Raw genomic sequence first — 22,043 nt, 5'->3', positions numbered from 1 at the left:
GGGGCAGCTTTTGACCCCAACATGAGGCTCCCAAGTATGGGCTGCAGGGACCATCCTAAGAGTGTTGGGATGAAAAATATCTACTCAGTAGGAAGCAACAATTGTGAATGGGCACCACTCTCCAGCCCCACAATCTCCTGCTTTTGCTGGGAGACCTTGATACCTATCCACCGACAAAACAAGGATAAATATAAAATCCTTAACAAATGTCAAAAGCACATATATCTGGGGTGGAAGCAGCAGATGAAACCTCACTGCAGTTCACCTTCGGAACCAGCAGCCAGTTAGACAATGTTTAATGAAATCTTGCTGCTTGCTGTGGGACCGGGGGTGAAAAGAAGCTGAGAGAAGCTGAACTAGACAAGCCCCCTTCCTCAGCTTCTAAGCTCCCAAGGGCCCAAGGTTCTGCCCTCTCGCCAACCTCCAGGGTAGTCTACTAACTAACACTGCAGAGTTTGGGATCAAGGGAAGGTATAACTTCAGGTGTTCCATACTGAATCCTGTATAACTGGCTAACCTGGAACAAATCATTTCAGACATTTCTTTTTGGTCCTTCCCCTTTAGCCCGGCCGTGTTCAGACTCTGTCCACATGCCCTCCTCTGAGTGAGAGGCAGCCCAAGGCAAGGAGAAAGATGAGGCTGCAATGAGAAAGGGAGAACCAGAGAAAGCCTCAGGCAAACATGGAGGACACTAATATCATTGCTCTTGGTGGGTTCTGGCATTCCTTTCCTCTGAATGCTTGTTAGCTGGGTGGAGTAACAGAGCTGGGGTGCTCGTCAGCAAGTCTTAAAACCCCGATGTCTGGGAGAGGGGGCCAGGATATAAGTTAGATCAAATACCATGTCCCCGCCTCTGCGTCCTTCGTGGTCCTGCTTGCTAGTGGATGTGCCAGGGACTGAGTGCTGAGAGTTCCCAAAGGAGATTAAAAATCTCAAGCCTTAGCTTTCTCTGTCTTTCAAACACAAAAACCAGGTGCTGCTGGCCATGGTGCTGATGTCCTTGTCTTAATTGCAGGATCCTCTAGTAGGGAGAGAACTTGACCCCAGCTTCACTGAGAGACCTCCTGGAGCCTAGATTGATTACAGGACTGTGTGGATCCTCCCAGCATCTTTCCAGGGGGTCACAGAACTGAGCAACCGCCTGGTCCTGACCCTCCCACCTTAAATCCCACCTCCTATTGTTTCTTCATAACAACCAACATTTGGTCACCACCCAATTCCTTGGGGGCAGGAAGCACCAAACACCGGAAGCCACAGATAATTCTCCAACTTCATTTCCACCAGTGACTTTAAACCTCTTCCACCCCCCCAGCTGCTGACAAATGGTCAAGAAGAGAGTTTAGAGCTTCAGCGCATTTTATTACCCCCCCACCCCCACCATCTGATGAAGCATGAGTGTTCAGGGAAGTGGTCACAGGTGAGGTAAGAAGGAGCTATTACTGTTAGATAAACCTGATGCAGAGTTACCAGGCCCCAGTAGCAGAGAGTTGGTTTGCCTTCAATTTCTAAAAACAAGGTTGAAGGAGATGAGCAGAATTCTAAAGTATCTCATTCAGGGAGGTGCCCCTGGGGAAACTGAGGCTTGATGCATAGATGTATAGGATGAAGTTAGGGGGTGCACAGGATTCTCTTAATCTAAGACAACATGTTTGAAATCCATATGGACAGGTGTGGTGGGGAGAGGACGTAAGGGTCTTGAACATCAAAGTTTGAGGGGAAGAGCTGAGGCTGGGTTTGGGATTTCAGAGGGGAATTGGCATTGGAAACAGGGATGGAACTGCACATGTGTCTTGAGAATGTCCTTGGCATCTCCTGGGCCCTGAAATTCTCCCATCCCATCCTGAGCAGTACCTTCCCACTGCTGGGCTATACCCCTCAGGAATACTGCCAGATGGACCAGAGTGTGACCAGAGTGACACTGTAGGCCAGCACCGCCAGCAGGTAGATGCGGAAAAGCAGCCTGTCCAGCACAGAGCCCACGCGCAGCCAGTCGCGGGCCACCTCTCGGCTCTCCTCCCGTTTCTCCAGGAAGTGCCGGATGGAGGCCAGCTCCTGCAGCAGCCCACGCACTGCCAGGGAAGCCTCCCGCACTGGTGGGGGGGGGCTGCCTCTGCCCCTCTGGGTCCTGTCCAAGTCCACGGGTCCTCCCACATGGCTGCAGTGGTTTCCCATGTCTGGAAGAAGGACAGAGCATTGGCATGGGATGAAGGCCCAGCTGGTGGCCGGAACTCTGTACCTTATGTTTCTTTGGCCTGCAGAAATCTTTATTATGAACAATTTCAGACATAAAGAGTGTCGAGAATAACTTACATATTTGTGTATCCACTATCCAACTTAAAAAAATAAAGAAATCCAGTACAATGAAAGATTCCCATATACCTCTCTGTAGTCACACCCTCCATGCCCCCTCCAAGTCACCATATCTTGAAATTGGTGTTTATCCTTCCCATGCACTTTAAAAAAAAAAACACGCATGAGCTTTGCCTAGCAATTTGATATCCATTGTTTCATTTGACCCTCAGAAGAGCCCCATGAAAGAGCAGAGATGGGGTGATTACCTCTATTTGAAGGTGTTAAAGCTCAGAGAGGTTATATAACTAGCCTGTGGCCACACAGTTGGTACATCACTTAATAGTGAGGCCGCCAAGGCCTAGGTGTCGGGACTCTGACTTCACTCCTCTTTCTCATGGCTCTGTGTCGTTCTGTACCAGAAAACACACCTTCAGATACCGTTACCTTCACCAGGTGAGCAATGAGATTAGTCATTAGGCGGGTGGGTGCCCTAGTTCATTAGCTCATGATGAGATGGCCTTAGGTTAACCAAACATCTTCTGTAAAAGGCCTGGCCCTAGCCAGAAAGGAGGACAAAAAGAAATGGACTGGGGTGGAGGGGTTTAAAACACTCATTTAGAGAGCATGGCACATCCTCCAGAGACACTCTACCATGTGTCTGCACCCGGGCCAGAAGGATGCTGGGACCCTTTCCCTCTCACCTGAGCACTCATTGGTCTTGGTGGCTTGGGAGGTGGCTGGGCACCTATGGGAATTTGACTGCTCCCCTAGGCAAAGCAGCAGGGCAACTCTCTCGAGGACCAGGTGCCGCAGCCAGGCAGGCACGGGCTGCTGCAGGTCTTGCTTGTGCACCAGTCGCACGATGAAGATGGTCTCAGCCAAGCTTATCACCAGCAGAGCCATGCACACAACAAAGTAGACACCTGTACATTCAGGGCAGGGCAGGGAGGGAGGGAGGGGTGACACACACAGCAGGTGGGAGGGGGCCATTCCTCAGTTTCTGGGCCACACCAAGCTCTGCCCCAGGAGGGGTCCTTACCAATAAGGGGAGTGCCGATGGCAGTGGCTGGCAGCGTGTCAGACACAATGATCAGGAAGACAGAGTAGCCCAGGAGGAGTGTGATCTTGAAGGAGACCCTCTCCCCACTGTCCGGGGGCAGGTAGAAGCCCACGATGTCCATGACCATCAGGAAGATGCTGGGCAGCAGCAGACTGACAGCATAGAACAGGGGCCGCCGGCGAATGACCACCTGGGACCGGAGAGGCGCTCTGGGGCAAGGCTGGGGCAGACAGGTCCTGCACCCGGGAGCCACCACCCCATCCCTGACCCTAGCTCTGTGGAGCTTTCAACCTCTATTGCCAGAGAAGGAAACAGACAGAGCCACATTCTGTGTCTGGATCCAGGCTCCTGTTGCTCAGGACAAGTGAAGGGAAGTTCAGGTGTTTCCCCATCTACTTCTTTGAAGATCCCGTGGTGAGTGTGACCTTGGAGTTGGGCAAAGTGCCACAGACCTTTGCCCCATATGCCTCCTTAAGTCTGCCTGGGGGTGACCCTCTAGTAGTTCTAGTCATCAATTTACCCACATCTGCTCCCTCTCCCACTCACGTAGAACTTCATTTCCGCATAGCAGTTGCTGCTTTCGATACTGAACTCCCGAAACTGGGTCAGCACTCCCAGAAGCTCCCACTCGCCTTGGTTCATGAAGACGCTCTTGTCGAACTTCACCTTTTCTGGCAAGCGCCACAGGGAGATGTTAATGTCCTGGACTGAGAGAGAAGAAATCAAGCCAGCTGTGGAGTTCAGTGCCAGAGCGTACCAGGCCCTGTGGTCATGGGACACAGAGTGGCCACACCCACGACTTAGCTCAGCTCAGCCTCGGTTTCCTCAGCTACAAAATGAGATAATCGTGCACACTGACCTATCTGTACAGTAGGACCGTAGTGAGGGAAATGGAGTCTTGAATGAAATCACACAGCAAAATGCAAAGAACCAGACAAATCATTTATTAGAAATGCCCCCACTCTTACACACACATACACACACTCACAGACACACACACACAGACACACACACAGAGACACACACACACACACACACACCCTGCTTCCACACACTTTCTAGGTGTCCCTGTTAGAATTACCTGTTTAGGAAATGAACAAAAATCAATATTCTTCACTTTTGTCTTCATAGAGCCACCTGTCTTTAAAGGTGAATTAGGAAACAAGCAAACCCCCACTTACAGAATAGCAGTCTTACTTCTCTGTATCTGTATTAGAGAAACAGATATGCATATGTACCAGAGGACAGGAGTATCCATTACAGCAAAATAGTGGGAAAGATCTAAATATCCACTAATCAGGAAAATGCTTAACAAACTGTGATGTATCCATACCATGAGATATGGTGTGGAATTTGAGTCCGAATTTGAGGGAGATCTAAATATACACTAACTTGGAAAAATGTCCAAGACCTGTTGTTGAGTAAAAAGAATCAAGTAGCAGTAGCATAAATGATACATTCATGTAAAAAAACACTATAGAATAATTTCCATGTCCTTTCATACCTATGTATAATATATACATATATGTATATGCAAAGAATAGAGAAGTACTGGGAAGAACATACTATATGAAGTTTATACTGATAAAAGTTGGTAAATCTTGGTGTGGGGAATTGGTGACGAGTTTGGGATTGAGGGTAGAGGTCAAAGGTCAAAGATCATTTGTAATTCTGGTTTTTGTTCAAGGAAGTTATATATTCCCTTCATAATTTCCAGCGGCTGCAATAAAAGCAGAATAGATGTGGAGGGCGCCTTTTTGCATCGGGTGATGCTCCCTTCACTAGGCCTTCGTCAGCACCTGGCATTCGTCCACGCAGTGTCAGCTTGCCAGCACCTTTCTCTGTGCCAGGCTCTGTGCTGGTATCTAGTGGTGGCACAGAAATCATGCTCCTGCCCTCTCTAAGTTTATGTCTGGTAGAGAAGCTGACATTGAACAAGTGCTTGTAAATGCAATAGAAGTGGGAAGAACAGTAGGGATCAATTTGGGCATCGGGGACACCTCGTCTGGGCGATAAAAAGTGTTTTCCCCAGGGAACTCACACTGATGCTGTGATTCGAAGGTGAGTAGAAGAGTTGGACGAGCCAGGTGTGGTTGGGGCAAGAGTGGGTCAAGAAGGGGAGCAGAAGGAGGAGCAAGGTGGCCCTGGAGAGGAAGCAGGATGTGATAAAGGGGAAGAGCAGGGACTGTGGGGCCTTCCAGGAAGGCAGCTGGGCTGGAGCAGAGCTCAGGGGAGCGTGCATGAGATGAGGCGGGAGAGGTGGGCTGTGGGTAAGGGCAGACTTTGCAGGGCCCTATTAGCCAGGTGGACGATTTGATTCTGTCTCAGGAGTGCTAGGAAGCCATTGAGCATTTTAAGAAAAGAGTGACTGATCAGATTTGCATTTTAATGAGACCTCCCTGTTTGCTGTGAGGAGCATGAATGGGAGGAGGACAAGAATGATGGAGTGAGAACAGCTAGAAGGCTACTGCAGAAACCTGGACACAAGACCAAGGAGAGGATGAATCAGAGGAGAGGAGAAGTGGGTGGCTTGGAGAGACGTTGAGCGCAGATCCTAGTAGCGATATTGGGAAAGAATTGGCCCTTACTGAGTGTCTTGCAGTCAGTTTACACTTCAACCCATATGACGACTAAGGGAGATGTAAGAGCAACCATGTTAGTCCCACTTGAAGGATAAGGAAAGAGCGGCTCAGTGGCATTAAGAAAATAAATGATAAGTAAGTTGGATAAGGGAGAATGCATCCTAGGATGTGTTCCTCACTTGGGTGTCTCTGGGTCCCCCAACCTCTGCCCCACCTCCAAAACCCATCTACTCACTGGTGTGCAGCCAGCTGGTGAAGGTCAGTGAGCAGTTCTGCACGTCGAAGGGGAAGTTGTAGATGTCCAGGCTACAGGCAGTCACCACCTGGAGGGGCTTGTAGTTCTGGACCTCACCATGATGCTGGACATACACATACGGGATATCTGGAGACTTCCCCACGTCCACACTGGCCAGGGAAGAGGGGTCAATTTGGAGCTCAAGGAGTAGGTCAAGCCCTGGGAGTCTGAAGGTCTCCGAGCAACCCAGCAGGGAAAGAAATTCAGGGAGGGTCTAGGCAGCAGGAGCACCTGCACTGTTTTTCCTAGCCTTGATTTTTCCAGCCTCCTCTGTTTTAGGCTTCCTTATCTGCCATTGTCAAGGCGACTTTCCAAGCAGTAAAGAGCATATCTTTATCTCACTGGAAACCTAGCCACAAAATGCAGGCAAGGAATCTATGGACCTCACAGCCACAGACTCTCAGGAGCATGCCTAGGTGTCCCTATGCTGCCACCCAGTGGGCTGGACAGACCTCGGCTCCCGGGGTGACCAGCCAAGGGACAACGGGCCAGTTTGGTGGGAAAGCAGAAGTTTGGGCTCTATCCTGACTCGGACTCCTCTTTGCTTCCCACCCCTAGAAGTCCTATGAAATGAGATTAATCGTCTCTGAAGGAAAAGGAACTAGAGAAATCATTGAGAAGAGCTGGGCATGGTGGGAAAGACTTTGTCCCACTTTCTCAGCAGATCCCTGACCCCCAACGTCTCCCAAGTGACCACTATGGCATCGAGTGGCCTGAGCCTGAGGTTTCTAAGCCTCAGCCTTCTGTGGAATCAGGCTGAGAGATGAGAATTCAAGACTAAAGCTACTTCACTGTTCATACTGGAGATCCAGCCAGAAACTGGGATTTTCTCACATCCTTCCAGCCTGGGCTACGCAGGCATGGGTCTCCAGGTCGACTGCTTCTCATGAAAAGCAGTGTGAGTGGCATCCCCTGGAGCTGGTCAATGCAGGGGGGACTGGCTGGAGGGTGACTGGCCCCCGGCCACCTTCTCCTTCCATCCGTCACCCATAGCCGTCTTTCCTGCACTTGTGTTCAGAAGCCCAGACAGTGGAGCCTAAAGACACCTGAAGGATGGGGAGAAGGAATGTTGGCTGGGGCAAAAAGACAGTGTCTGGCTGCTGAGAGTGAAGGCTAATGGGACCCACTTCAGATTGAGGGTTCAATTTGTGGCTAGTCAGGCACATGTGTGGCTTGAGAGATGTGAGTGTCTCCCAGTTGCAAATCTCCCCTGTGGCCAGTGGTCACCATCAGCACTTCCTTCCTTTCAGTGACATTACTGTCCCTTTAAAAAGCAGCTGTTTCTCATTTGGTTGTTATAACCGTGTGAGTTCATTCACTGGCTTCTCTTCCCCCAGAAAGGGGGCCCTTACAGCAAGAACTAGAGTTTCAGCATCAAGCATAGAAACAGAGGAGTTTTACAAAAGCAAAGGGTTTAAAAAAAAAAGACAAATGGGAATTTGGGCCCAAGCCAACTTTACCTACAGTTCTGCATGTCTGGGTGGGACAGCCGAAATGCAGCAGCAGGGCCCTGGTCGCAGCCCCTCAGCCCCCCGCAGCCCAGTACACGCATCTGATGCCAGTACTCACAACTCGTTGATAAGAATGTCGGGGACCCAGATGCTGTCCGTGGGGATGGACAACTTGGTGATGTTGTCGAAGTCCGCGGGGTTCCACTGGAGAAACTCGTCAGTCCAGTACTAGGGGAGGAGCAGGAGCGGTCACAGGCAGCCCCCTCCGTCTCCAGTGGGGGTTGTCCGCGCTCAGGCCGGCTTCACCGCTCGTGTCAAGGCGAGCATCGTGTGTCAGCGGCCCCCAAATCACTCCCAGTACCTGAGAGACCCCCTACCAGCGGACTCACTCGCTCCCTTCATGCAAATACGACACAGACACATGCAGCCAAAGCATTAGGTCATTTCTACTGTTTTGAATTCCCTCTCCACCAACCGAGGGACCTTAAACACAGAGCTTCTTGGGTCTTGGTCTGCACATATGCAAACCGGGGTCATAACGTGCACCTCACAGCGTAGGCATGGGTACTGTTTTGAGCAATGCATTTTCCACTATCTGGCCAGAACGACTGATCTAAAATATATATATATATATATATATTTTTTTTTAAACATTTCACATTTTATTTGAAAACATGCGAAAAAGATGTTGCGTCAGTGGCAGTGGTTTATGAGGAGTGGCATGCTACATAAATGGTGCTATCCTTGGGGGTTAATAGATTATTTTTATGTATTATCACTGGTAATAGACAAAACAATGTGAACTAAATACAAGTATGACTAGATTGAAATAAGAATATGTCTTTTAAATCACTAGAAAAAAAAGCAAACAGGACACACGTTGAAAGGGTTATGAAATATAATATAGTGAATTACCTTAATTTTATAGAAACATACAATGTAAATTTGATCATGTCACTCCCTTGCTTAAAATTCTTCAGTGGCGCCCCATGGGCAATAGGGTAAAGTTAAACCTAATGGTCAACAAAATCTGGCCTCCATCCATCTGTTTAGTGTTTTGTTTTCGTCTTGTTTTGGTTTGTCCTGCCACGCCTCTCTGTAGAGTTTACACTCCAGCCACATGGAATTAAACACGGTTGAAACCTTCATATGTCGGCATACCCTGCTCCCTCTTCCATACTGCAATTCTCGTCTTCTTCATTGACAGGAGGCATCCTTCCAGACTTACCCAACGCACCTGTCTGTTCCTTTCTCCTGGAATCTTCTGTGAACCCCACCCCTCAGGCTAGGTTTTATGTGCCTCCTCTGTACTTTCACGGTTGACATCTTGTCCTTGGTACATTGGGGTGGCTGTCTTGCTGCATTTAATTGTCTAACTGTCTAATCTGTGCGCTTACGATGGGCAGGACCCCGCGTCTGGTTTGTGTCTCCACTTCTGGTTCCCTTAGCACAGTCTGTGGCATATATAGATGGGTAGCTCCTCCCACTGGGACAGACAAGTGACCCTAGAGGCTGAGAGGTGGGACCTAGGCCTGTTGTCCCAGTAAAGGAGCTCCAAGCTGCCTGTTCTTTCTCGGGTCCCTTCCCTTGAGGCAGGACCTGGTCTGTATTTAGACATCTCCCTGAGGCGGAAAGGGAAAAGTACGTCAGAAATCAGTATTCTGGCTTCTTCCTTCACCCCACTCCCTATCTCGTGAGCGGGTGGTGTGGAGTGTGCCATGAGGTGCAGGGAGGGGTTTAACAGAGACCTGCATATGCTATACCAGGAGTGTCCCCAGAGCCTCTCTCAGGTGCGACCTCCATGAACTGTCCTCATCCCCCTGCTCCCCCCTTTCAGCCACTTTAGCTTCCCCTCTGCTCTGATGTGTTCCCCCCCAGCCCCAGGGGCTGCCAGAGCAGGACACAGCTATGGACAGGCCACTGTTTACCTGCCTTCCCCCAGCAAGCCAGAAATGCTGCTCAGGCCTCGGACACTCCACACATCAGTGCCTGACCAATGCCCAGCAGAAGCTGGAAGAGTGGGGAAGTCGCCAAGGATCTGAGGACTAAGTGCACGGGAATCAACCTGTTTCAATCACCCAATTTGGTTGTTGTTCAATTTGGCTTAATAGAAGGAAGAACTTCCGAGCAATTAAAGCTGTTTGAAAATGAAATAACTGCTTTCTGAGCTCTCAGTCACCGGAGGTGTTCAATCAACAGAGGTTGGACAAGCGCTTGTTTGGGATGCCCTGAAGAGCTTCAGACCCCAGAGGGGGTCAGAGGATTTCTCCTCCACTGACCTGTACATTTGTTTCCATTCCCAGTCCTGAGTTCGAGGAGTCCAGGCTCCTGGATCTCATGCTGAACACGCCCATGAACCTCTCCCCCCTTTCCTCACCAAGGCCTCTGAGTTTCACCTCCTCCCAGGAAGGAGGTGGAGAAATCCTTCCTGGAAGGGTAAGTCGTGTGTCAGGAAATGTGGGAGAAGGGCGGTTCTGCTTACCTGCCGGTACCAGATGTAGGTGGTCAGTACCTGATTCTTCTCATCCTGAGAAAGGAAAGGCAGCTTAGCATAGGTGGCCTTGTGGTCTGGGGGTCCACCCTGCACATACCGCCCCTTGAAGGAGCTGTTGTTTTGTATCCCTAGTCCCTTGGGAAGTGAGAATCAAGAAAAGGGGCAGGGAGAAGGGGCCAGCCAGGAAAAGTTCATCATTTACTAGGATACACCTACAAAGAAATACAGTAACACACACACACACACACACACACACAATTATATATACCTTTTATTATATCATGTATTAAAATGTGTATACTTTTTTTGGCACCCCTGGTATATATGTCTGTTATATGTATTTTACATATATATACATATATATATATATATATAAAACAACATATATATATATATATAACATAATAGAAGATAGTAATACAAGGTATATATAACAATATCATCTCTCTCTCTCCATATATATATTATATATATCATCTCTCTCTCCATATATATTATATATTATATATACATATAATCTATTGCCCTAGTATGAAGTCAAGAAGTATGAAACCATACAGAGTGAGAAATTCATCACCCTCCCTCCTTCCCATCTAATTTCCTATTTCCCTTCACGAAATAGCCACGTGGTCTGTATCGGAGATTATGAGGCCAGTTCCTGCCCACTCTATCCCAGCCCAGTGCCCTGCATTTCTGTAATTGCCTACTTGTTCATCTCTGCACAAGGTCAACCTCTTCTGCTGGGCCGTGCACCCTGCCCTACTTGATGAAGGAATCAATTAATGAATTGATTTATGATTAACTCTTCAACAACCATTGAGTAATACCCACCATGCACCAGGGACCTGTGTAAAAACCTCAGGGCGCGGAGATGAATAGGATAGTCTGAACCCTCACACAGCTTACGTAGGGAGACGGTTACCATGCTACCGTCTGTGAAGAAACACATGTGGTAAGTGGCCTACTGGCCATAGGGCTGTGGCAGGAGCAGCCACACAGGTCACCTGGTTTCCTGCTTTGTGCAGCTGTGCACACGGTGGAGGCTGCTGTCTGCTGCAGTCTGTCCTGAGCCGTGGCACCTGACCATGGGCACTATGGATACGAGGAGGCCCGCCATGCTGCCCAGGGGACAACTGGCCTCCCACCCCAGGCTGCCACCTCTGAGTTGGGGGCAGAGTCGGGCTGAGCACTCACCACACTGAGGATGGCGTAGACAATGACATCAATGGATACAGTCGTTGCCTTCCTCCAGTCCCGCACGGGTCGCACACCTTTCTTATAGTTGGTCAAGAGGTAATCCGATAGCCTCCCCAGAGCAGGTCTGGAGGTATTATGGGCCTGGAGGCCCCCCCTGGGCCTGGCTGGGAGCAAGAACAGTGCAAAGTGGTCAGCAGAGCCTGGGTCTTTCTTTGGTTCTCTTGCCCAGGTTTGAAAAACTATTAAAAGGAAAGTGTCCTCACCATTCCCACCTCACAACATTCCAGATACCCCCACACACTGAAATTTTCGTCACTATGGCATTTTATCTTCAGAGATTTCTGCCAAAATTCAAAGGTATTATCTCATTAAGGGTAAACTGTGCATTAATTTATATGAGAGAGGAAGCTGAGTTGTAAGGGAAGGTAAACCAGACGGGTAAGGTCTGAAGTAGGTCAAGCGCTGAGAATGGTTGAGAGTAGATAACTGCCCAGAGGAGGTTAGCCTGCAGGGCTCCGGTAAGGGGCTCTTGTGAGCTAAAGGGAAGCTGGCCCTGGGTATATGAAACTGGTAGGTGAGAGGGATGCAAAAAAAGTGGCCTTAAGTGCACTGTTTTTAAGCCCAATAGTCTGCATGAGGGTCTGCCTCAGCCAAGGTCAGACTCACTGTCCATGAAGCTCCTCATCATCTCCTTGACCTCGGCTTGCAACTAACAAAGAAAGAAGGGTGGACATCCAGTGAAAACTGACATCTCCTCTCCCTCCAGCAAAATCCACCCCAAGTAGCTCCCCTTCCCCACTTCAATGTGCACACAAACTCCTGGGGGAGGGTTTACCAGGTCCCTTCATAAGGTTGCTATGTGAGCAAATTTGATGGAATTAGGAAGAGGGTTAGGGGTGAGGTGTGGGGGAAGCAAGGAGACACCAAATTGTTCCCAGAGCAGGAGTACAAAACAGTGACAAGAAAACCCAATTCCTAGGCCCTAGCCCCATTCTATAGAGATTTCATGTGCACCTCAGATAGCCCTCTAGGAAATGGTAGAAGCACTTCCTGAAAGGTGCCAAGAAATATGAAGGTGAAAGGTGTAGGGTGGGGAAGAGAGAGCACCCTAGAGGACCAGGGTATAAGCTCCAAGTCCTGAGGGAACTGGCAAGGTGAGACCAAGTGCCAGCAGGCCTGGCTTTCTCTAAAGAAGACTGCCTCTTCTCTCATCTTGTCTATGATAAGTATAACCAGTACAGCAAATTGGTCCTACAGAGTCCCCTTCTTGCCCCTCACCTACCTATCCCTGATAAACTTCCAGCTTCTCTTGGAACATAGGAGAGCAGTGAGAGAAGACAAGAGAACATTTATTGAGTGTCTCCTTTAGAATAATATTAGTTAACATTTTACTCATTTCAATCTTAGAACGACCCACTGGGGTGGGTGTCATGATAGCCCATTTTACAGGTAAGGATCCCCAAGGCTCAGAAAGGTGAGTACTATGTTCTGCAAGTAGAGAAACTGGGATTCAAACCCAGAGCCCTCTGTGTCTTCACTACAGCAGTAGCAACCCAGATTCTATTGTCTGGGACCCTGACCAGTTTGGAGAGAACCAGACTGGGCCCTGCAGGCCCCAGAGCAAAGGGCAATTTCTGGGAGGGGAAGAATTTCTTCTCAGCCAGGGAAGCCCTAGAACAATCATAACTTACAGCCTGGGCCTTCTTGTCCTGCTGAGCTTCCCCAATGACAGCTCACGGGGAGGAAAATCATCGTGCCCATAAGCCCTTTATATCTGTCCAGCCTCCCTGTCCATCCTAATTGTGCCTCAGCCCCAGCTTCAACCCAGCTCTGGATGAGGAGAAAAACTTCCAAAATGGGGAATGAATGTTATCTGCAGCAAAAGGAAACAACAGATCCTTTTGTGACTAAAATACCCTGCATCCACAGGAGGCAGAAAGAATGGGTGGGGAATGCAGAGAGAAGTGTGGTGTTATTGGAATTTAATCCTGGAAGGGAACTTTAGGAAGCCCAAAGAACCCATGCAATGAAACCAGTAAAGCTGGGGAAAGATGACTACATTAGTTCTGGTCTCCACTCTGCCGCTAACGAGCTGTGGGGTCTTCAGAGAATTACTCACCTTTTCTGGACCACAATATTCCCATTTATAACAAGAAGCAGTGGACCAAATGAGTGCATGAAGATCCCTTGCAGCTGCCTTTTGACGAGTGCAGGGGCAGGACACAGGGGAGAGGAGCCCATCTCCTGCACCTGTCTGTGCATTTCCACCACAGCAGGCTGCTTCTCTGCTCCCCTCTCAGCAAGCCCTGCTGTCACCCGATGTTCAACCTCCCCAACATTCTAGCTGGACCACAGTGCCTCAAAATGCTCTTGTGCTCATATGTGGGAGATCCATAAATTTCTTGCAGCTGTACCCACTCCAAAACCATATTTTCTTCAACCCTAGGAATCAAGCACCCCTCCACCTCCTCTATAGATGGCCGACCAAGTCCTACCCACCGCCCCTTACCTTCTCCCTGTGTCAGGAGCATGCCCAGAAGCAAGGCGAGCAGCATCTGTGGGACCCACAGCAGCATGGTGAGCTCCCCAAGGTGTGGGTGCCTCGGAGAGGACTGGTGTTCAGGGTGGGCCCTGCCGAGGGCCAGCCTATTCCCACTCTGCCAGCCTCATGTCCCAGCCAGCCTGCCTCTCCAGGCTGCTCCCCAGCACCTTCTGAGGCTGCAGCCTGACACTGCTCAGCCCATCCGGGTTGAGAAGCTGCCAAGTTTGCCTGCAATCAATTCTTCAGCTGAATCAGATTTCAGGGTGGGAGGGAAGGGGAGTGGACCTCTGAGAAGGGAGCCCGCCCTGCTATCATATGGCTGGAGCTCAGTCCACCCATTCAGCCAGGTGGTTTGGCCAAGGAGTAGCTTGGGGACAAGGGGCTGAAGGAGCCTCCGGAGTAAGGGTACAGTCTGTCTGCTGGGAGGTGCTCCAGGCAGCTGCCTTAATTTATGTCCCACAGCAAATATGTCTTGTAGCACTGGGTTGGGGCTGGGAGGGGTGAGGCAGGAGGAGCAGTAGGGCCATTCTCTTGTTCCACAGAGTGACATAGTGCCCCTAGCTAAGCAGGTGACTGGGCATCTCTACAGACAGAAGAAGGGGACCTGGAGTCACCACCTGTCTGCCCCTTTGTCCTCACTCAAATATTCATATTTAAATATTTTAGAAGAAATACACACACACACACACACACACACACACACACACACAGTCTGACAATTAAGTTCGTGAACATGCCACCATTCACTTACATTGGCAGCACTGTACAAACAGCTCAGTAAGGTTTCTTAACCTTGGGATAGCAGTGTGTCACAGCTGTGTTGATGTCGACATGTGGCGGTGTCTTGCTGAGTGGCATTTGTTATTGTTGTGTGTTTTTGTGTGCCATCGTGAGAATGTCTGAGCTTGAATTAGAGCAACGAACAGACATTAAATTTCTTGTTAAACTTGGCAAGATTGGAAGTGAAATCAGGGACATGTTAGTCCCAGTTTATGGGGATAATGCCATGAAGAAAACGGCAGTGTACAAGTGGATTAAATGTTTTCCTGAGGGGAGAGAACAATGTCACTGATGAAGAGAGGTAAGGGCGGCCAGTAATGAGCAGAACTGACAGAAACATTGCCAAAATTCATCAAATTGTGCATCAAAATCATCGGCTGACTATGTAAAAAGCATAGAAGACAAAGTAAACATCAATAGAGAAACATTTAGGAAAACTTTTTGATTCATTTCAGATGTACAAAGTAATGTAATAATTAGACACTTAAACCCCTCAGAAAGTGATAACTCACCCCCAAGCTACTACCCCTCTGACATCTTACATAGCTGTTACAATACCATCGACTACCTTCCCTATGGTGTACTCCACATCCCGTGACTATATACACCTATATATTTAGATATAGTTGACATTCGATATTATTCTATTTCAGCGTCAGGTGTACAGCCCATTGGTCAGGCATCTACAATCTATGACGTGACCCCCTGATAAGTCCAGTGCCCACCTGGCACCTTACATGATCTTTACAACATGGTTGATTCTATTCCCCATACTGTATTAACTATCAACTTGTATTTCTTAATGCCTTCTCCTTTTGCACCCTGATCCCAACCCCATTCCCATCTATTACCTATCAGGAACCATCCCTAGTTATTACAATATTATTGACTATATTCCTTATGCTCTACCCTACATCCCCATGACTATTGTATAACAACCAGTTTGCCTTCTTAATCCCTTCCCCTTTCATCCATCCTTTACCCCTCTCTCATCTTAAAGAAGTCCCTCTAAGACTCCTTGTAATACTGGTTTGGTGGTGATGAACTCCTTCAGATTTTTCTTGTCTGGGAAGCTCCTTATCTGCTTTCAATTCTAAATGACAGCCTTGCTGGGTAGAGCAATCTTGATTGTATGTCGTTGCTTTTCATCACTTGGAATATTTACTGCCACTCCCTTCTTGCCTGCAAAGTTCCTGTTGAGAAGTCAGCTGCCAGTCTTATGGGGGCTCCCTTATAGGTAGCTAACTGCTTTTCTCTTGCTGCCTTTAAGATTCTGTCTTTGTATTTAAATTAACCTTTGGCATTTTAATTATGATGTTTCTTGGAGTTGGCCTCTTTGGGTTTATCTTGTTTGGGACTCTGTGCTTCCTGGGCTTGTTTGTCCATTTCCTTCACCACATTAGGGAAGTTTTCAGTCATTGTTTCTTCAAACAGGTTTTCAATTCCTTGCTTTCTCTCTTCTCCTTCTGGAACCCCTATAATGTGAGTGTTGCTATAATTGATGTTGTCCAGGAGGCCCCTTAAACTCTCCTCAATTTTTTGGATTCTTTTTTTCTTTTTGCTGTTTTGGTTGGGTGTTTCCTGCTACCTTATCTTCTACATCACTGGTTGGATTCTCTGCTTCATCTAACCTACTGTTGATTCCCTGTAATATATTCTTTGTTTCCATTATTGTATCCTTTATTTCTAACTGGTTCTTTTTTATGTTTTCCATCTCCATTTTTATGAGATCACTGAGCATGCTTATAATCAGTGTTTGGAACTCTGCATCTGATAGATTGCTTATCTCCATTTCACTTAATTCTTTCTCTGAAGCTATGTTCTGTTCTTTCATTTGGGGCATGTTTCTTTGTTTCCCCATTTTGGTTGCCTCTCTGTGTTTGTTTCTATGTACGAGGTAGGGATACTATGTCTTCCGGTCTTAGTAGAGTGGACTTATGTAGTAGATGTGCTGTGGGGTTCAGTGGTGCAGTCTTTCTGGGCACCTGAGCCACGGGCTCTAGGTGTGTCCCTTGTGTGGGTCGTGTGTGTCCTCATCTTGTAGTTGAGCCTTGGTTGATGATTGCACATCACTGTGAGGGACTGACCCTTGGGCTCACTGGTTGTGAGGACTGGCCTTTGCTACAGTGAAGGGTTATTGTGCAGGGGCTGGTCCTGCAGAGCAGCATCTGCCTCAGCAGGACTCTGGTGCCTGCCCCGTCCGCCCCTTGGGTGGATCGTACTAGAAGGTGGCTGGGTGATGCTCCAGTTCATTTTGAAGCTGGCCACTGGGGGCACCAGGCGCTAGGACCACGTTGGAGGGGATCCACTGTAGGTCTACTTCAGCCACAGCCTGTGCTCCACCCAGAAACACCTAGCGAGAGCCATAAAGAAATCCGCAGATATCTGCCACCCGTGCTGTGCTTGGAAGTACCTCAAGAGGCCAAGCTGCGAACCAAGGCCAGCTGTCACTATTGCTGGCTTAGGGCTGCTCAGCCAGAGGTACAGGACATGGGCAAACCAGATGCTGCTCTCTGGGTTCCATGAACCTTTGAGAGACCCTAGGAAAGTGCAGCTTGAGCCAAGGCAGGTGGGCTGCATGAGAAAGACACTGAAGGCAGCCTGGGTGTACCTGAAAGTTGGGTAGGGTCACATCTCAAAGTGCCAGGACAGGGCAAACGAACAGTGGAAACTCAGAAAGGGCGGCCAACTGTATTAGCACACTGGGATGGGGGAGGGCTCAACAAAGAAACAATGGCCTCCACCAGCTTCTTCATCCAGAAGAAAGCCTCCTCTCCAGCCCTGGTCCCAAGTCAGAGAACTCAATTCCCTACCATTTGTTCCTGCTGCCTTTCTAGCTGCTGCCCCAGCACTGGAGCTCAGAGAGAGTGATTCCACTGTTGGGTAAGTCTGTGCACAGTCCCTTTAGGAGGAGCCCCTGGGAGTGCAGCCACACTGGCATTCAGTCAAAATCTCCACTGGTTTTCCCAGCCAAAAATTATGGGGACTTTTCTCCCTGGCATTGGACCCCTGGACTGGGGGGAGCTGGGATCTCTCGCTCCTTTAGGAGATTCGGGGGACCCACACAGCCAAAATAGCCCTCCCAATCTTTAATGGTCACATGCACATGTGAGGCCAGCCTGTTCTGCATCTCTGACCTTCCTACCAGTCTGGAGGTGGCTTCTTTTGCAAATCCTTTGTTGAAAGACTTCAGTTCAGCTTGATTTTAGGTGATTCTCAATAATGGTTGTTTTGTACATTAGTTGTAATTTTGACGTGGCTGTGAGAGAAGATAAACACAGCATTTACCTACTGTGCCATCTTGGTTGTCCAAAAAAATCTTAACTGAAAATCTCGGTATGAGAAAGGTATGTGCAAAAATGGTTCAAAGGATCTCACTGATGAACAAAAGCAAAGGAGAGTTGAAGTTTGTCAAGACCTTTAGGAGAGGCAAGATGATGTGTTGGGCTGTGTTATTACTGGTTATGAAACATGGGTGTACCAATACAACCCTGAAACAAAGCATCAAAGTGCACAGTGGAAGCCAGCCAATTCTGCACGACCAACAAAGTTCCATCAGTCCAAATCAAGAGTCAAAGTGATGTTGCCAACATTTTTGATATCAGAAAGATTATTCATTATGAATTTGGACAAACAGTTAACCAAGTTTACTATTTGGAAGTGCTGAAAAGGTTGCATGAAAATGTTACATGAAAACGTCCTGAACATGTATATAATAAAGTAAATATAATGTACATATAAGTTTGTATCCTGCCCCCCCTTTTGTGTTGCTTAATATCATTTCATGAGCAATCTCAACACTTTCCTTTTAAATGTGATTTTCTTGAAAGAAGTGTTCCTTTTCTTTCTTTCTTTCTTTCTTTCTTTCTTTCTTTCTTTCTTTCTTTCTTTCTTTCTTTCTTTCTTTCTTTCTTTCTTTCTCCCTCCCTCCCTCCCTCCCTCCCTCCCTCCCTCCCTCCCTCCCTCCCTCCCTCCCTCCCTCTTTCTTTCTTTCTTTCTTTCTTTCTTTCTTTCTTTCTTTCTTTCTTTCTTTCTTTCTTTCTTTCTTTCTTTCTTTCTTTCTTTCTTTCAAGTTAAATAGGCAAGGCTCTATCCCTCATAAACCCAACTGCTGCCGACAAATTGTCTGAGAAAAGCATTGCTGTGACTTTATACTTGGAGGCACCCCCCCCCTTCACCACTGGAATATGTGCCCTTTCCTACCCCGAGCGTGTTGAGGTGAGGTGCACCCGTGGTACAGTGCATTCACGGCAAGCTTTAGCCACAGAACATTCTCATTGCTTCTGGTCCCTTTTCCAGTGGATTTAAGTATGGAATAGGCTGAGAACACTGGAGGAAGGAAGAATTTTCTGAATTTTAGTTAAATTAAAAAGAAAAAAACACACCTTGGTCAGGGGTGAATCCTTTTTAGTGTTGTCTGGATTTTTCCTCTTATTCATGTGCATGATGAAATCTGCATATAGCATTATACCTGTCATTGATGGAGTCTCTTCACAAGGCCATTAGCCAGAATTTAGCCTTGCAGTCAAGCTCAAGGTGCCTGGGCAACCCTTCTTTTAGGTCGTGTACTTCCTTCCTGCACAATCTAGAAAAACAAGGAAAATCAGCTCCAAGAATTCCTTCTGAGGGAATGGAGATGATGAGGACAGTAGTAGAAAATAGAATAGGGGACCCCAAACTTTTAGAGAATTTAAAGGGTCAACACACCCCTCTCCTAAAAGAATGTACTCAGACTCCAGGCTTGACAACACGGCAAGACAATGCAAGAAAAACCAGGCTGCCATGAGCCTCCAGGCAGGCTGACGTCTGCAAGAGGCTCAAACTCGGGAGGGCATTTGTGGATTCCTACATGTGTCCTCAAGCCAAGCCTCTGGAGCGATGAACAAAATTCTCAGGCTCATGCTCACCTTCATTGCCACTTAGAAATCTGCTGCAGGTTTCTAGGACGCTTTCTCCTCTTGTTTGTGTGCATGATAAAATCTACAAATCTGCATTCATTCACTGATGGGGTCCCTTCATATGGCCATTAGCCAGGGTTTGACCTTTGGCAATAACAAACCCACTTGGGGTTTCATTATAGTTGTTTCATCATCAAAGAACAGCAGACACTAACAACCCCCCCTCCCCCCTGAATACACACCCTAACCACTGCTCCCAAATGCTCCCTGGTATATACATGAGGCCCTTCCTCATCTCTTGCTCCAAGCGGAAGCCAGTGTGGCCCAGGGCTCATTCCTTCCACAGAGCAGAGCCATGTGGAGACAAAGTAGAAAGACACATCAGTCACTGAACTTGTTCTGAAAGGGGAAGTGCCCAAGTGGGAGGGAAAGGGGCAAGAGGATGAAAAGAAACAGAAAGCAAAACTATGGAAAAGGGGGGATCTGAGGAAGGAGAAGGGAGAGAAGTAAAAAATAAAAGGAAGATGAAAGGGAAGATGAGAAAAGGAAAACTGGTAGGAAACTGAGGAGTAAGAGGAAGACAGGAGTGAAAAGCAAGGAGGGAGGGGAGAAAAAAGAGGAAAATACAAGGAGCAAAAGAAGAGAAGAAAGAGGAGGAGGAAGGAAGAAGCAAAAGCAGCAGAAAAAGGCTGAGCTATGAACCCAAGGTGGCCTGAATGTCGCTCAGCACTTCCCACCGTGGGACTCCGGAATGTGGGCTGTCCATACTGTGGAGCTGAGTGCCAGCCACGGGGCTTGTGCTAAGATCTAGGGGGCAATGAGAAAGCCTGGACACCCCATCTCACAGACCCCTGGAACCCTCTGGGACTGCCCAATTGTGTTAGGGAAGGAAGAGGATGTCTCCAGCACAGTGTGTGCATTAGAGAATTAGCGTTTTAGATAATAGGATTAGAGTGAGCCGGGCAGGCCACGGCCTCGAATGGAGATGTATTGCCTGTGTGCCTCTCTGATGGAGTAGCAATCAAGTTTCCCCTGAAGTAATTTCCTATTAATGGATTTGATGGCACAACAGACAGAGGGGAGTTGGAGCTGTGGCCAGTAGCGGGGTGTAAATTGCCTCCGATGAAACTGTGGAGTCACTTCTGCCCCTTTTAAACAAGATAAGAATTAGTTCGAGGCCTTGATGAACTCTTCTTGGCCAGTGGGGATCAGAGAAAAGCAGAGGCTCAGCTAATTTGATTCCTAAGCTCTGGCTGCAGACGGCCAGGCTCCTCCCAGGGAGTGGAGGCAGACATGCGGATGGCAGCCATCCAGTGTGGCTAATGAAAAGCTCAGGACTGCAGCACCGCAGGCCTGGGCCTCGCTTTGTATCTCGCTGCTTCCCAGCACCCTGGAAAGGAGGACTGCACTCACACATGTGCCTAGAGCTTGCCACTCATCTGTCCGTATCACTTTTCTTGCTCCCATTTTCCAGGTTAAAACACAGAGCCCAGAGAGCCTTCATGACATGCCTCAATTCCCACAGGTAGTGATGGATGGAGCTGAGATCCTCTAGACTCCTGGCTCCAGCCTTTTCCATTACAGCTGTGTTTCCATTTTCTGCAGTAAATTTTTACTGGTCTGTAAAACTTTTACCACCAAAGAGCCTGACCTTTTAAAGCCTAAACTTATAAAAAATACTCTGCAATCCATAGTAACATCTGGCCCCACTATGGGCCCACCCACCAGGGAAGACCTGGGGAGGTTTAAAGTCCATCATCATGGTGTTAAATGGAAGATAAATCTTTATCCTCCTCCATCACCTGGAGGAGAGGGCTCCATGAAGCCGCACTGGTTGGACACCTGGGCTTGGCTCTTGCTCAGGGTCTCTAATGGATCCATTTCTCTCTGCACTGGGGATGGGATAGGGAGGACAGACAGGTGCTGCTTTTCTTTCACTCAATTCCATGGACCTGACACGTCTTGGCATGAAGGTTTAAAGATTTAGGGATTGGAGCCAACCCGGTGGCTCAGGCGGTTGGAGCTCCGTGCTCCTAACTCCGAAGGCTGCCAGATCGATTCCCACATGGGCCAGTGGGCTCTCAACCACAAGGTTGCAGGTTCAACTCCTCGAGTCCCACAAGGGATGGTGGGCAACGCCCCCTGCAACTAAGATTGAACATGACACCTTGAGCTGAGCTGCTGCTGAGCTCCCGGATGGCTCAGTTGATTGGAGTGTGTCCTCTCAACCACAAGGTTGCCTGTTCGACTCCCACAAGTGATGGTGGGCTGTGCCCCCTGCAACTAGCAATGGCAACTGGACCTGGAGCTGAGCTGCGCCCTCAACAACTAAGACTGAAAGGACAACAACTTGACTTGGAAAAAAGTCCTGGAAGTACACACTGTTCCCCAATAAAGTCCTCTTCCTCTTCCCCAATAAAATCTTAAACAAAAAAAAAATAAAAAAGACTTA

At 48.3% G+C, this 22,043-nt stretch overlaps 1 protein-coding gene across 1 annotated transcript; it reads right to left on the bottom strand.

Moving 5' to 3' along the window:
- Positions 1 to 1,396: 1,396 nt before the first annotated feature.
- On the bottom strand, positions 1,397 to 14,011 carry HTR3A (5-hydroxytryptamine receptor 3A). The gene is made up of 9 exons (XM_081062821.1): positions 13,881 to 14,011; positions 11,369 to 11,535; positions 10,163 to 10,207; positions 7,799 to 7,908; positions 6,170 to 6,339; positions 3,899 to 4,059; positions 3,332 to 3,542; positions 2,994 to 3,215; positions 1,397 to 2,174 (listed from the first exon to the last, which is right to left on the bottom strand). Exons 1-9 carry the CDS (start codon positions 13,945 to 13,947, stop codon positions 1,876 to 1,878), a joined length of 1,452 nt encoding a protein of 483 aa, XP_080918947.1. The 5' UTR covers positions 13,948 to 14,011; the 3' UTR covers positions 1,397 to 1,875.
- Between the last annotated feature and the right edge of the window lie 8,032 nt (positions 14,012 to 22,043).

The sequence above is a fragment of the Rhinolophus hipposideros genome, assembly GCF_964194185.1.
Source record: "Rhinolophus hipposideros genome assembly, chromosome: 10".
In the NCBI taxonomy this organism is placed as follows: Eukaryota; Metazoa; Chordata; class Mammalia; order Chiroptera; family Rhinolophidae; genus Rhinolophus; species Rhinolophus hipposideros.
This window is presented reverse-complemented; position numbering and strand designations above follow the sequence as displayed.